The following is a 14,826-nucleotide window of genomic DNA, read 5'->3' on the forward strand; positions in this document are numbered from 1 at the left end:
ATAAATATCTGTAATTTTTGTAGTGTTGTACTGTTGATTGATATTTTGAACATTTACCTTAACGTTCTGATTTGTATTTCATTTGTGTTATCTTGGCAAGTCAGCGTGTGTTTTCAATCAAGACAAGACAATCTTTATGTATTGAGCAAAATGCCTTTATTTCAGCCTGAATGTGGGCACTGTTTATACATTCTTTAAATATGTGATAATGCTCATGATATTTGATTTCCGGACCACTGTATAATGTAAAATCATAGAATCGTGTAAAGCTAATAAATGTCATATTTATAATGTAAAACCCACAATGTCTGATTTGATATGATTTCATTTTTTAGTGAAGAGAAAAGCTGTACTGGTGATGACTTGGATAAAGAAGCCAAGGTGTATGATTTCATAGTGATGCAGCTGTAGACAAAATTCAGGATGAAGAAGAGGCAAGCAGTGAATGAAAATTCAGCAGTCTGTGATCTCGATTCATTTTGGCATGTTGCAAAAGGACCTGCAAAAAAAGATGAGAAAATATGTTCACCACGGAAGTTGCAGACAAAATAAACAACCAATACAGAAGTACGTACATTGGGTGTAAATTGGCATTTTAAACGAATAAACATTGTCTATTATATCACAAAAATTATTCAATCTGGTGACAGTGCGGGTATGAGGCAGCTGTTTGCTCACATTCATTAGCTCCTGGTCGTTTTTGGCATGCAAGTGTCTGAGGAGGTACCAGCTGGCCACCTGAACCACTGTCACTGGGAACTCTTGAGAGGGGACGTATACCAGCCTCTCCAGAAAACGCCTTGTTTCCCTGCAGATGACACACAGAAAAGGGCAAAGGTATAACATGAGCCTTGTTAATTGTGTACCAAAATCATTTACATTAAATTGTCTGGATGTCTCTTACAGGCCAAAATGTAGGTGACCTGTTGAATAAACTGTCCAGGAAACATGTTATGCATATTCCTAATGGTGCTGCCTGTGTTGATGTAAATGACACATATGCTCATTTGCTTCTGAACACATGGAGTTGGATGGCTGCTGATCTGGTTTGCTGTCTAGATGAAATGAGTTGGCACAAATGTCCTTCCTCAGTTAGTCTGGGTTGAAACCCTGTCTGAATCCATTACCATTCTGTTTTCCAATATATATATGACAAAATGAAACTTGTCTCTGGCATGAAAGGGCCTCTTATACAGTGATTGGGCTTGGCACAGAGTAGGTCCTTCAGCATCTCATCAGGAATTGATCCAGTCCATGTTTTTTGCATATTTGTTCTGCTAAACTCTCTGATGAATGTGGCATTCTCATTAAGCATCCTGGCAGGCCTGTAAAATAGTGGCAGAAGGCTATTATGTCAGGACAGCAAAACTTTGCTTGTTTCGTAAATTGCTTTGCAGTTCGGAAAGTGCAAACATCTTGAAAAGACAGATGGAGGCATAAATCTGAAGTTCCAGGAATCTTATAATTAATTTGATCCCTTTAGATGATGTATTAGACTTTCGCCCCGATGGGATAAAACCATTTGAATATCAATGCAAGACAACCGCCACACCTGCAACATGCATGTGTATTTGCATACTTCCTGCCGCAGTGGAAACAGAACACGGTGAGAAGCACTAACCTAGCAGCCATCTTGGTCACATACTGGAGCAGGGCCTGGAAAAGGAGGGCCATCGGGGATGAACCCAGCTTCAAGACTTCAGTGGTGGCTTCTAGTATCAGGTCTGTCCAGTCTTTTCCTGGGACACCCGCCTGAGAGGTCAGAGCACACAGGGTTAAGAATAAAACTACTACGAACGATTGCACAAAAATATGTTTTATTCATCTACTAAACTTCTAATTCTTTTAACCATATATTTTACATATTTCATATTATTTTACTTATGGTTCACAGCTATGGGATTTGCTGTGCTGTGAGCAGTGGACTAAAAACTACATCCCCTCCAGGTAAATCACAAAGGCAGCTTCTTGTCTTGTTTGTATTTCTGCTTGGCCTTGGCTTCTGATCCTATAATCCAGCTGGATATTCACCCATCTTTCATCTCCTAAGCCTTGCTTTTGCCCACCTGACAGGGATGTAGACAGGAGCTGCCTCTGGCCTTGTGTGTGCATAGTAAATTGCAAGTCTTCCTCTTATTCTAAAACAACATATCCAGTACTAGTCCAAAAGACAAACAGTGCTGTAGTCCTTACATAGTGCTACTTTTAACCGCAACATTACTTTTGTAAGGTCTAAAAAAGTTCTTACTTGTGGCTGAAGTATTGCAGGAAAAAGATTGTAGATATTTGTGCTGTAACTATATTATTACAGCACAATCACACTAAAATGTTGATTATTTTGGATCTAAATGTCAAGATTTATATCCTATGAACCAACTCACCATACAGGGTCCAAGGGCTAGCAGGGCAAGTCGAAGGAGGCTGGCTACCTGACTGCTGTGCATGCCAAGCTGTGAGGCTAGCTGCAGACTCTGCCTGTAAGCCATGACTGCCTGGACCAGCAGACCCTGGCTGCGGTACACCTCAGCCAGCCACTGAGAGAAGAAGAGTGAGAGTTTGATCGAATCAAGGATGAGTGGGAGTAGAGGTGAATATAGGAGATTAACAGAGGGACCAGGTGGGAGGGGAAACATGAACGGTGAAGAAAGAGGGGCACAGAGGATATTGTGAGAGGCAATGTGATTTTCTGTTACTACATAAAATTGTTAGTCATGCATAGCCAGATCTATAGCGCCGTGGCAAAATTGAAGAAATTCTGGCTGCACCCATCATCGTTCTGCTATTGGGGATAAAAAGGCACTGTCTTGTTTGTATTTCTTGACACCAATCACAATCGCCCAGAATGCAGCAACGGTGCCCCTGGAAAGTAGTGTTTTAAGGTGGGGGTGGGGTGAGGTAGGAGGAGAATGCCAACTGAAATAGTGGATCCATGACAGGCTTATTATTCCCGCAGGCTACATCTGATGAGTCACACTATAAAATTGTTGACTGCATGTTTGTTCAGTAATGACTGTATGTAATCTGTCAAGGTTTATACAGAAGATGGCACTGCTACACAACCCCACATTTATACTGTAACATGTGTGGTCGTTAACCATGACTACAAACGCTGCCGATATGTTCACGGCTTGAGAGAGAGAGCCTGGTGTCTTTGCTGCTTCTCCCCTGCTGGTTGCAGCCATTTGATGTTAAGTGCAGCAAATATGAGGTCTTAAGCAAGGCACAGGAATGTTCTTCATTAGGCCAGGGCTTCAGTGGAAGCAAAGCTAATGGCTTTTGCACTGAGGAGAAAAAAAATCTTATCATTTAATGACCTCAACCTTCAAACAACTGAACTAAGACAGATCACCAATATTTTCAAGCCTCGCTTTGTAACACAGGTTGTTTGGGGACCACTGGTGCTTGAAATTAAAAAGCAAAAGCTCATCAGTAATTCACTATAATACCAAAAACGATAATGAATTGCCCACTTACATGCCATGCCCCAAGGTTGGTAGGGTTCATCATCACTGTGTTGTTTAGTTGCTCCAGCACAGAGTCCGGGAGGACAGTACCACCACTGGAAGAAAGGAGGCGCTGACACTGCACTTGTCTCAGTGACAGCAGCACTGCTGGGTGTTCTGGAGACACACTCAGTACCTGGGACAAAAGGAGAGCATGAGGTACACAACAATAAAAGGGGCCACGTTAGAGAAATCTGAATGTAACTCATCTATGTTTAAGGGAATTTTGTTATTTGTAAAACCTGTGCACTTTATCTACATGGCTTTAGTGTTAATCCTTTAGGCGCAACTCCAACCTAAAATGTTACGTCCACTAAAAGTACTTGATTTTTCCCCTCACAGGCTGAGATTATTATTCTGACTGTCTGACAACAGATTTAAAGTAACTTTGACAGTTGGAGTTAACCCAAATGATTAAGTGTCAGCCATGTTGTGGCTGCCAGCTGAGGCGATATACTGGACTGAATCCAAAACTTTTGGTACAAATTAATCATTTACACCAAAACATGTAAATAATGGTCCTAGGTTTAAAAACACTGGAATTCCACTTTAATTTCTGTCTGTAACAACTCTAATCTGTCGTAGAATGAAGTAATTCAAAGAATAATAGAGATTGTGTGTATGTGTGTTCATATCAGACCTGTGAGCAGAGGGCTTCTGCCTGCTCCAGCTGTCCTCCCAGCATGAGACCTGTCACTGCCTGTTGTAGTACCCAGCCCTCTAGACTCTGGGCCAGAGGGCGCTCTATCTCCTCCACATTACGCACTGGGATACAGAAAGGTATCAGTATGCACTCAAACACACACAAAATAATAAACACCATGAAACACACATGCATCAATGCACACACCTTTCTCAGAAACCACTGACATGAGGATTTGCTCCAGTCCTTGTCTGCAAGGAGCAGAACCTGAAAGATAACAGGACGTGTTTTCTGTGTGACAGGCAGCCATTAATCCTGCCCATGTCGCTGGATCATCTGAAAGTAGAGAGAGGAGGGGAGACTCAGATCACACAGACGTGTAAGGTAGCTTTACATTCATCAAAAGGGATAAACATCAAGAGGCCTGTTATTGCCACAAAGCTGCAAAAAAAAGAGCTGCATTTACTGTATATATTAGGAACACCATTGTGTGGAAGAATGGTTCTCACAGAGACGACCATATAAAATATACAATATATATTTATACCAGGACAGAGCAGCACAGCTCTCTGCATAGTCCTCAGTGCATTCCTGTGTTTGTCCTCTCCAGAGTGTCTCCCATTGGCCAGCTGGTTCACTCCACTGTACAACAACGCCCTCTGCAGGCACACAAGAAAGACCGGCTCAGTTTAATTTACAAACACTGTGACAAAAATACCAGAGTCAATATTTACTGTATTGTATTAAACATGTTGTGTGTATTTTGGATGCTGGCATATCTACAGTATAAAACAGAATAAATACTAATCACTTCAGGCAAAATAACACAATTTAGTTTTAAGTTTAATTTCTAATGGCAGTGACGTGAAATAAAGCGTAAAAAAACAGACAGACACAGAACTCAAGGCCATCTCAACACAGATGCACAGTTACTCTTACCTTTCCTTGAGTCATACTGGAGAGACAGGCAACATGACCAGCCATCGCTCCGCCCTGGAAAACACAGTAGACAAAACCATGAGCCTTTTTCCTATTAATGTGCAGCAAACGTGGATGAGGCTGCTCAGTTAAATGTGTGCGAATATTATAGACTTCCTGGGTTCATGCATGATAAGTTTGTAATATGATGTCTGGTATGCAGGCTTACATTTGCTTTTCTGGGGTAGTATTGTGGTACCACTCTTGACAGCAGGGCCCACAGAGATGGGTTTCCAGGATTGCTGTAAATAATACAGATAAATAAGACTTTGAAGAATTTGAAAGTCATGTAAAGGCTTTTCCCACGAGTACATTTCTATCAAAAACTGCATCAAAACTAATGACAGCAAATCCAGTGATACATGCAATCAAACCTACTTATCATGCTTTCTCCAATCCGTAGTGCAATTCTCCACAAGATGCACATAAAACAACGTCCAAAAGGCTCAGTTAATCTAGCCTTCGCTGTCAAAATGCGGGTTGACCCCACTGATGTTTAAAAGATCTCTTTTACAGTCAAATAAGCTTATTGTAAGGTGCAGCCAATCAGAAGTTCATACAAACAAGCAGTTTACCTGTGTACAGCTCTGGAAGCCTCTCTTTGCACTGCACTGTAGTTGCCCTGCAGGGCCAGCAAGGCACAGGTGAGTAGACACCGCTGCTCTACGACATTCCCAGAGGCTGAACCCTGCTTCAGCAGTTCCGTCAGGGCAGCAGAAGCTAATGTAGCATCACTGTGGACCAAACCCAGGGCACATAAACACAGCAGAGACTCCGAGATTGGCTCCTTTAACATTGAGCTGTGGAGACAAAAAGCAGACATAAATACTTTTAGTGTGCAAGCAAGTGTAGAACAAGTGTTATCACATATTATAATCATATGTTGAGTTGACAAAAAAAATCTGTTTTTAAAGATTGTTTATTTATGTTTACATTTATAAACATTATAGCTTGAAAATATAATCAGGTGTTATATAATCTTTGACTTCATCATATTGCCCTATTCTCAAAGCATTACAACACAATAATAGTCTTTGAAATGTATTCTTATACTAGCCTGGACTGAAAACAAAGTAGAAAAGAACAAAATCATGCAAGACAACACGGTGGACTCACCATTTAAACAGCAGAGTCTTGGCTGAGTCTATGTTACCCTGCCGGTGCTGAAGCAGGGCCAGAGCAGTCAAGATGTAAGCCTTGTCCTTCTCAGTGGAAGCCACAGCCAAGGCACGTTCATAGGCTACAGTTGACACATAACAGTATATTCACAGTCACTCTGGCATGACAACACATGAACAATCACTGATTTCTGCGTGAGTCCCACTCCTTACCGTTGATGCTCTCTGCAATGAGTCCTGCCCTGCAGTAGGCCAGAGCCAGCCCAGTCAGATCACTCAGCTCCTGCAGTGGAGTGGAATTATACACAGACACAGCCTCATCCAACTGGCCCGAGGTGCTGCAAAAGACACAGTGGGACATATAAAGATGGAGTCTGGGGTATTTGTAAGGCATTGTCAAAGTACATGATAATGAGACAGCAAGATGTTACCATAAAGCTCGGCCATAATTGCCTAAGGCAAAAGCCAGCTCTTCTGTGGAGGACTTGGACTGAAGCAGTTCAACAGCTCTGAGGAAAGACAGTTAAACATGTAAAAAACAGTATGTATTACATTGTGCACCTTCTACACCTCTAATTCCAAAGAAGTTAGGACACTGTAAAACATAAGTACAAACATAATGCAATCATCTTAGCCTCCTGAGGACACCTTTTTCTTACCTAATCATGACATTATCACCCATTATCAATTAACCCGTTAAGCTGTGGATTATTCCAGTCTGTTGCTGTCCCTGTCCCTACTTGTTTGAAATGTGTTGCTGGCATCAAATTCAGAATAAGCATATATTTACAAAAATCAATGAAGTTGACAAACTAAAACATTAAATATACTCTTCATACTGTTTTCAGGTATATTTCGAGTATATGTCAAAAAGGATTAGCAAATTATAACATTCTCTTTTATTTACATCTGAACTTTTTTGGAATCCAGGCGTACAACGCGTTTCTATCCCTCATTATTTTCTTGGTACACTGCCTCATCTGTGAGCCTTAGGAGTTGGTTAGTGTAATTCAAACAGACACCTTTCGTAAGCCCGTAAGGCCTGCCTCTTCAGCTGCAGATGCTCATTCAGGTAACCAAGCATGATGAAGGCAACAGGGTCAGACTGGATCCTCTCTAAGAAGGATGCAAAAGAAACTTGTCACACAACATCCATCTCTAGCACATGACCTAAATACAACCCAGGGATATGTGGATGCTGATGCACACTGACACACAAATGGATGCTGTACCTGTGTACTTGGTAAGAGCCACCTGAGCAGCAGAGATGGCGTTCATCTGGACTATGTTGTAGCGGTAAAGTTCAGAGTCTCTGTTGCTCTTATCCAAGAGGGTCGTACACACCCAGTAGGCATAACCTTTCACCCCCTCCATCTGCAAAAGAAAGAAGGAATGTTAATGAAAGGCATACACATTTTCTGTTTCATAGTGGTACCACCCCTAATTACTTTCTAGTACTAGTACTTTCTCTGTCACTCTGGTAAATTCTCAGCTATAAGCCAAACCAAAGATGTTATTAACCAGATAATTAACAGGTATTACAAAAGCAACCCCAGTGATTTTGGGAGGTCACGTACATGTGTGCTGAGTTCTGTGGTGTGCCTGAAAAGATCCATGGTGTCATAGCTTCCCACTCTCTCTGCTATCAGCGCCTGGTAGGAGGACAAAAGGTAAAACATCATTTAGACAGATAGATACAAAAGAAGTCAAAGAGACAAATTCATCAAGTCTCATGAACACAAGCAAGTCGCTATACAAATTATTTTAGTCTAATCAAACCATATGCTCTATTTTTCAAGGTTTTACCAACCAACAGAATAACAACACAGTAAAATGTTGCCAATTACATCATATTTCTTTTACCTACCACTGAACTTGAAATCCTTGGATTGCTAAATTAAGTTTATATATGAAAGATTTCTCAAGAAGGACAGGGGATGGCTTCTACTCTGTGCAATAACATTACCAGGCCCCACACCCAGCTCATATGGCTTGCATATTCCTTATCATTGTGAAACATTGTGTCACTTACAGTATGTATGCATATACAGTACAGATAATATAAATGTATGCAATAAAGAAGTCTTTGTACCTGTCCGATCCAGCAGTTGACATAAAGCGGCTCCAGCGACTGAGCAATCTTGAAGGCATTGTGTGCAAGCTAAGAAAACAAGATCAGAGTTTGTTAAAGAAAATATCATCCTACAATAACTATGATATCTATATATGTATATATGTATTAAATTGTGTTCCCTATAGAACTATGATAAAAACAAAACAAACGTATAAGAAAGTTGATCACACAGACCTCTATATTGTCCTTTTTCAAATACAGGGTACCAAGGTTGGTCCAAGCAACAACATTCTGTAATGCAATATCAAAGTCTCATAAGAACATGAGAATATTTTCTGAAAATATCATTCATCACCTGAACGAATGTGGAGTACATACATTTGGTTCAACACCTATGGACTTGATGAAGCAATGTTGAGCCAGGGCAAAGTTCTCAAGGCCTGATGTGAGAGAAAGAAAGTGACGTGATAAGAAGTGTATCACTTCCTGTGACACAGATCAATCAAAAGTAGTTGTTTTATTTAGTTATTAACATTATCATCTTTTAAGTGCAGTCAATTCTCCACTTAAAATACAAATTAATCAACCAATCAGTCTGTCCACCTGATAGACAGCTATAGCATCTTATTACCTTCGCTCATAGAAATCACTCCCAAGGCATTCCAGTTGCTATAGTTCTCACTGTCCATCATGATAGCTTTTTTCAAACACTGAAAAGGGAAAAACAACTCTTAAAAGACCAACTCAGGGAGAAAACAATGCAAAACTGTTGTGATGCAGGAGTCTGTGAATCACCTGCTGGGCCTTCTCTAGGAGCACAGATGGGGAGTTCTGGTCTCCCTCTGCAGGGCAGGGTAGGCTGGACTGGCGGAAGTAGTTGAGTCCTAGGTCATACCAAAGGCTGGGGACCTCAGACATCAGCTTCAAAGCACGGGCATAACATCTGCAGACAAAAACATCCATTTACTGTTCAGTGTTTCAATTCTATGCTTGACCAACAGGAGCAGATGGTATCCGAGGGTAACTTAAAGATTAGTATATCATGAAAAGCTACAACGTTTCTGTACTGATGTTATAAATGTATGCATTGACAGAGTAGCTCTATTATAGGCAGCTTAGAAAATGTACACCTGCTTGTGGTCATACCTCTCACCGACTTTGAGAGTCTGGGCCTGAGTCAGTGCGTGGCTCTGAGTGTTTGGGTCTAAACCGGCCAGTAGGGCAGGCACCAGAACCTGGGCTCTGTTTGGCGAAACGGTGCTGACTGCAGTGCAAGCATCTCCCAGCAGCTTCCACAAACAGGACAGGTCTGGACGCAGCTCCACAGCTCTGATGGGCACAGAAATGTAAAAGAATGGATCACTGAAAACAATCTGACGAATCACAGACAAAGTGGTATTTCATATTAAGATTTACAGATTAAACAAGTCATTACTTGAAGAGGTTCTGTATTGCTTGCTGAATGAGGTCAATGGCTCCCCCATCTCTGCAGTCTTCCATTAGATTCTTTGCCAGAGACAGTTGGCACTCCCCAAGACCTGAAAAACAGATCATACCAATGTGATTTAATGTCCAGGCTCAGATATATAACTCAGAGATAAGCAAACAAAAGTGAAGTGAAGTGAGGGTCTTTGATAAATTAAAATGACCACCGACCTTTAAGAGCAGGAACATAGTCCTGCTGCGCTGTGATCTGCAAGTACTCTGCAACCGCCTCCTTGAACTTGCCCAGCGTCTGTTTGATAGCAGCAGCCTGGTAGACACTGTAGATGGAGGAGGGTTGAAGCTGATGGGCTTTACCAAAGGCCTTCAGAGCTGCTGTGAAGCTCCGGCGGTTTAGGTAGGCCTCACCTAAACACTCCCAACACACCCAGTCCTCTGGGTCTGCTCTCAGAGCTGCCTGCAGACTATGAACACAAATAAAATGGTTAATAACTTGCTTAAAAATGCCTATGATAAAGTAGAAAATGGTAAAGATCTAAGGTAATACATATTACTGTCTGAGATTAAAACTCTTACTCAGATGTAGCTTGTTGATGCTCTCCAACCTTCAGGTAGTAAAGTCCTCGTCTCATCCAAGCCCATTTAGCTGAGCCTGGAGTGGCTTTTTCAATCACCGACTGAAGTATCGCTAAGGCAGTGTCCTACGGCATTTAGGGAAGAGGAAGGTGACGATATAAAGCAAGATAAGGTTCAAAAGGAGCATGGGGAGGGTCAAGACAATAGAGAGGCACCTGTACAAAATGCCAGCACAACACATGAACATTTTGGCAATTTGGAGTTTGTGTCTCTTTGCCAACAAATCCACTGACCATATCATCCTGCTCCATACAGAGATCCACTGAGGCAGCTCCAGACTCAGCATCCTCGTTGTCCAACTCAAAGGCCTTCTTATAACAGCCTCGAGCCCGGCCACGGTCGTTTGCCACCTCCCTGTAATAATGTCCAAGGTGGCGGAATACACAACCCAGGTTTGGGTCTAACTTTGCAGCCTGAAATGGATGGGAAAAAAATTAATATAAAGATAAAAATTCCCCTTCCAAATTTCAGTAATAACTGTACTAACCTTGAGCAGGTGTGTATGGGCTTTGCTCCGGTCTTTACGGGTCTCTTCTCCCATGTCCCAGTAAAGCTTTCCCAGCAAGAAATAATATTCTCCACAGTCTGGGCTCTGGCTAGCCGCCTTCAGGAAACTAAACATCAGAAGAGCAGAAGAAAAAGTCAGAAAAGTTCACTAAGAACTAAAACACACATGTATGTATTAGGTTTAAGACAATGGAGAAAAAAAACACACATGCACAGAAGAAGAAACACAAACACTTTTTACCTCTCCTCTGCCAACTGCTGCTGACCCTGAGCCAATTGTGCCAGTCCTCTCAGTACCAACCCCTGAGCCAGGTTAGGGTTAGAGGCCACCAGCTCTGATGACACCTACAAAAGAAGCGGAGGTTTTCTTATGTTCAACCGATCTTGTGTTTGATACAAGTGATCCTTTTCTTATTTTCCATATATTATAAAAAGAAGACGGAATTTTATCTCAAGCTCTTCATATTTATCCAGTGTTCAATACTAAAACATTGCCAAAGTTACACATTAAATGAATAATTTACTACCTTCAGTGCATGATCGACTTGTCCCTTGTTAAGGTATGCACGTCCTTTAAGGGTTAATAGAACTGGGTCTTTTTCAGCATCTGGGATCTAACAAAAGAAAAACACAATAGATATGATATTTGCTTTAACAATACGTGGAAACACATGTATGTCCAAGGTTACAACTGCAAAATATACTCAAACTAAACTAATAATTGTATTAATAATTAAAATAATTCTAACTGTGGAATTACTGAATAAAAAAAAGATTAGTAGTCAATCACATTACCAGTGCAAATGTCTCCAAAGCCTGGTCTGCAGCTTTCTCTCCTCCACTCCTGACTAAAGCCTCTAGCTTCATCTTAAGCAGTTTGACCTTCAGCTCCTTGTCTTCAGAGGCACACACCGTCAGACCTAACAGAACAACACACATACAGTGAAGTTCAGTACAAGCTTCAGGGGCGAAAGACAGCTGCACTTTGAAGATGGTAGTGAGCACTCTTATATCCTCCACAAATCCCTCAATTGTTTTTTCAATGATCCCCTGATGAAGTTTGATTGGACATATTCTTTGGACTTGCTGGATAAGTGATTGCATGTTGTTGGTGATGTCATCTGAATAACTATAGTGATATACAGCAGAGTAAACATACCTTGTGAGCATGATACAGCACTGTCTGAGTATCTCTGCATTTTAAATTGAGCTTCCGCCAGATTGCACCATCCAGTGCTGGAGCTCATTTTCTTCAACCCTGATAAAACAGTGAAGACAGATCATGCAAAGAAGCCATAGGTTAAATGTCTCTGTATGAAAAATTCAGGTGCATTCACATTAAGAACAGAATCCATTCTTTGTTGTTGCACAAACTAACCTTGTGCAAGGTCCTTAATGGCATCCTTATACCTCCCTTCCTGCAGTGCTTTAGTGCCCAGACCCAAGTGACCTAATCCGCTGCTTGGTGCCAGAACCAGGAGCCGGGAGAAAGAGCTGACTGCATCCTCATTCTGAACACCTTCAGTAAAAACATAATTGTATCTATTAAGAGTGAATCTGAATGGCTGCAAGTGTCACTTTATTGGACAAAACAGCATATCTGTGAATCAATCACTGCATTCTTTCATTTTAGATTTTATGAGCAAGACAACAGCCTCTTACCTGTTTTGAGGTAATGGGAACAAAGGACTTCAAGAGGATAACTTTGGTTGGGGTAGAGGGACAGCATGGACTCACATGCCTCTTTCATTTTTGCTTCTTCTTGTGGCAGCTACATTGAGGGGAAATACATGATGAGCAGCTGATTAAGAGAATATCTGTACTTTTGATATTTTTGATGAGTGTGATCAAATTCTAATTGTCCCTGAAATTCTGTGGTGGTGATGATCAGATGAGGCACACTTACTTTAGAAAGGCATTTGACATAGTCAGCTGAGACTTTCTTGTGTTCCTCTCCTGGTATAGGATTCATGAGAACCATGGTCTTCTCAAATGCTGTGATTAACTGATGACCCAAAAAAAGTTTTCACTTAGAACAGCAGTGAGAAAATGATTTTTGTTTGCAAGTGAGTGGGAGTAATTAGAGCTTCTGACCACAATGTAAGACTAACCTGCTGTACATGTATAGGAAGAGATGGACTTGCATGTGTTGCAAAGTGTTCATACACAAAAAGAAACATTATACATTACTGAGTTAAAATCCACATTTAGGGAAATCTTACATGCTGTTGAGTTTCATTATCCTTCTCTTCCTCCTTAAGGCAATCTGAGAGGAGATTGGTCATCTGTTGCCATAGCTGCAGCAACTCTTTCTTGTCCACAGCCTCTTCCTCCTTCAGCTGAAGGAGCTGCAGCCAAACTTTTGCCAACTGTGTGCATACAAATGCATACACGTGTGTAAAGAACACAAAACAACACAAAGTCTTTTCTTTCTTCATTGAACACACATTTAAATTACATACCTTTGAATATTCTTTATCAGACTGATAGATATCTGAGAGCTTTCTGATCGTCTCATAACATTTATTTTTGTCAGAGCTGTTGATGGAGAACATAATGAGAATGAGTCAGCACAAATCAGAAATGCGAAACTAGTCAAAACTACAACCAGGAGGTTGACACAAGCAAATACTGTTTAACTAATCACTTTTTCAGAAACATCCTGAAGAGGTTTTTCTTATGTTGCATGTTACCTTGCATACAGCTCAACAAGCTTCTGATAGACGTTAGGTAGCTCAACTTGGAAATCCCACTGATCAGTCTTCTCATAAAGATTCGCCAAGCCCTTAAAAACAAATGCATCTATTTGGCACAGTTGATAGGAGTCTTCATTATGAAATTAAGACATTTTAAAACATTGTGCCCCACCATAGAGGCATCAAGGTGAGAATTCATTGGTTTACTTTTGCCTCAAGTGATACAGATTTGCTCTCAGTGTTAGGCATGCAGAGTATAATTAGTCTAAGACATTTAAAGCCTATAACCACTACACTTTCCCACCTTACCTGCCATGCCAGTAGCTGCTCAGGCTCCAGCTCCACAGCCTTTTTATAAGCCATCTGCGACTGATCTGGCTGCTCGAGTTCGCTGGCTGCCAGGCCGATGAACACCCATGCATTATAATTGTTCTTCTCAAGTTTTAATACAGCCTAAATCCAGATGGAAGAGAGAAACGTCAGCCATACACAATCTCTGTTCCCATCAGTTCAGTCAGTACCCAGACTCTTGGGAACAGCTGCATGTGGACAGCCACAATATATACATGTAAACAACCCCCTTCATTGAGTAAGTGAACCTGATACTTTACCTTGCAGTGTTTTAGAGCCTCTTTGAACTCTTTGTTCTTGATGGCCTCTCTTGCACTTTTCAGTGCTGTTTTCACTTCTTTACTGGACATCTTAAAACTATCTGTGCGAAACACAGACACAAAAAAGAAGGGTCATTGTTAGCCATTTAACTATATGAACTTGCAACAAAACGTTGTAGCGTCGGTTTAAATGAATTGTGAGATATGTGACAAATTGATTACACCAGCCTACAAATCTGTGCTGTAGCAGTGATGTACCTGAACAGTTGACTTGACAATAAACTCTAGTTAGATAGCTTGAGTCTGCATTGCAGTGTTAGCTAGCTGCAGCCAATTTAGCATTAGCTATGAGCTTGTCGGAGCCTCTAAACTATGTACTTTAAAATGAGAACATGTTTCAAACCTTAACTGATGCACAAGAGGCTATTTATTCAGTTGGTGGTTATTTAACTATGTATGTTTTAAAGAACAGGAACGAAAGTTGGGCAGACTCACTGTTTACGTTGACAAGTTGCTCTGCGCCCTGTGATCCCGGAAGTGAAAATAACCACGCCTACTTTGAATTTCAAAATAAGATTAGTTGCAGATTGGTCCGCTACAGTGTTTTCAGACACAAG

The 14,826-nt window shown here is 41.1% G+C and overlaps 1 protein-coding gene across 4 annotated transcripts; it reads right to left on the reverse strand.

The window, feature by feature from the left end:
- Window positions 1-36: 36 nt before the first annotated feature.
- skic3 (SKI3 subunit of superkiller complex) lies at window positions 37-14,745 on the reverse strand. Of its 4 annotated transcripts, none has more exons than XM_084359261.1 (41): window positions 14,705-14,745; window positions 14,210-14,310; window positions 13,908-14,051; window positions 13,596-13,687; window positions 13,365-13,440; window positions 13,125-13,271; window positions 12,809-12,907; window positions 12,565-12,673; window positions 12,281-12,421; window positions 12,062-12,160; window positions 11,698-11,822; window positions 11,430-11,516; window positions 11,144-11,247; window positions 10,883-11,009; window positions 10,629-10,808; window positions 10,336-10,460; window positions 9,973-10,223; window positions 9,752-9,854; window positions 9,463-9,645; window positions 9,112-9,259; window positions 8,948-9,026; window positions 8,695-8,756; window positions 8,551-8,607; window positions 8,335-8,403; window positions 7,820-7,894; window positions 7,475-7,616; window positions 7,265-7,358; window positions 6,674-6,751; window positions 6,456-6,580; window positions 6,241-6,364; window positions 5,700-5,924; window positions 5,294-5,366; window positions 5,086-5,139; window positions 4,694-4,805; window positions 4,354-4,482; window positions 4,144-4,268; window positions 3,475-3,639; window positions 2,382-2,534; window positions 1,622-1,752; window positions 679-808; window positions 37-499 (listed from the first exon to the last, which is right to left on the reverse strand). In XM_084359261.1, the coding sequence occupies exons 2-41, from the start codon at window positions 14,297-14,299 to the stop codon at window positions 419-421; spliced, it is 4,713 nt and encodes a 1,570-aa protein (XP_084215387.1). In that variant the 5' UTR covers window positions 14,300-14,310; window positions 14,705-14,745; the 3' UTR covers window positions 37-418. The 4 variants fall into 4 exon arrangements, with proteins under 4 accessions (XP_084215387.1, XP_084215388.1, XP_084215389.1 ...); XM_084359262.1 differs by lacking the exon at window positions 14,705-14,745 and adding an exon at window positions 14,613-14,628; XM_084359263.1 differs by lacking the exon at window positions 14,705-14,745 and adding an exon at window positions 14,468-14,486.
- Window positions 14,746-14,826: the final 81 nt, after the last annotated feature.

This window comes from Pagrus pagrus (genome assembly GCF_965226575.1).
Source record: "Pagrus pagrus genome assembly, chromosome: 8".
Lineage (NCBI taxonomy): Eukaryota > Metazoa > Chordata > Actinopteri > Spariformes > Sparidae > Pagrus > Pagrus pagrus.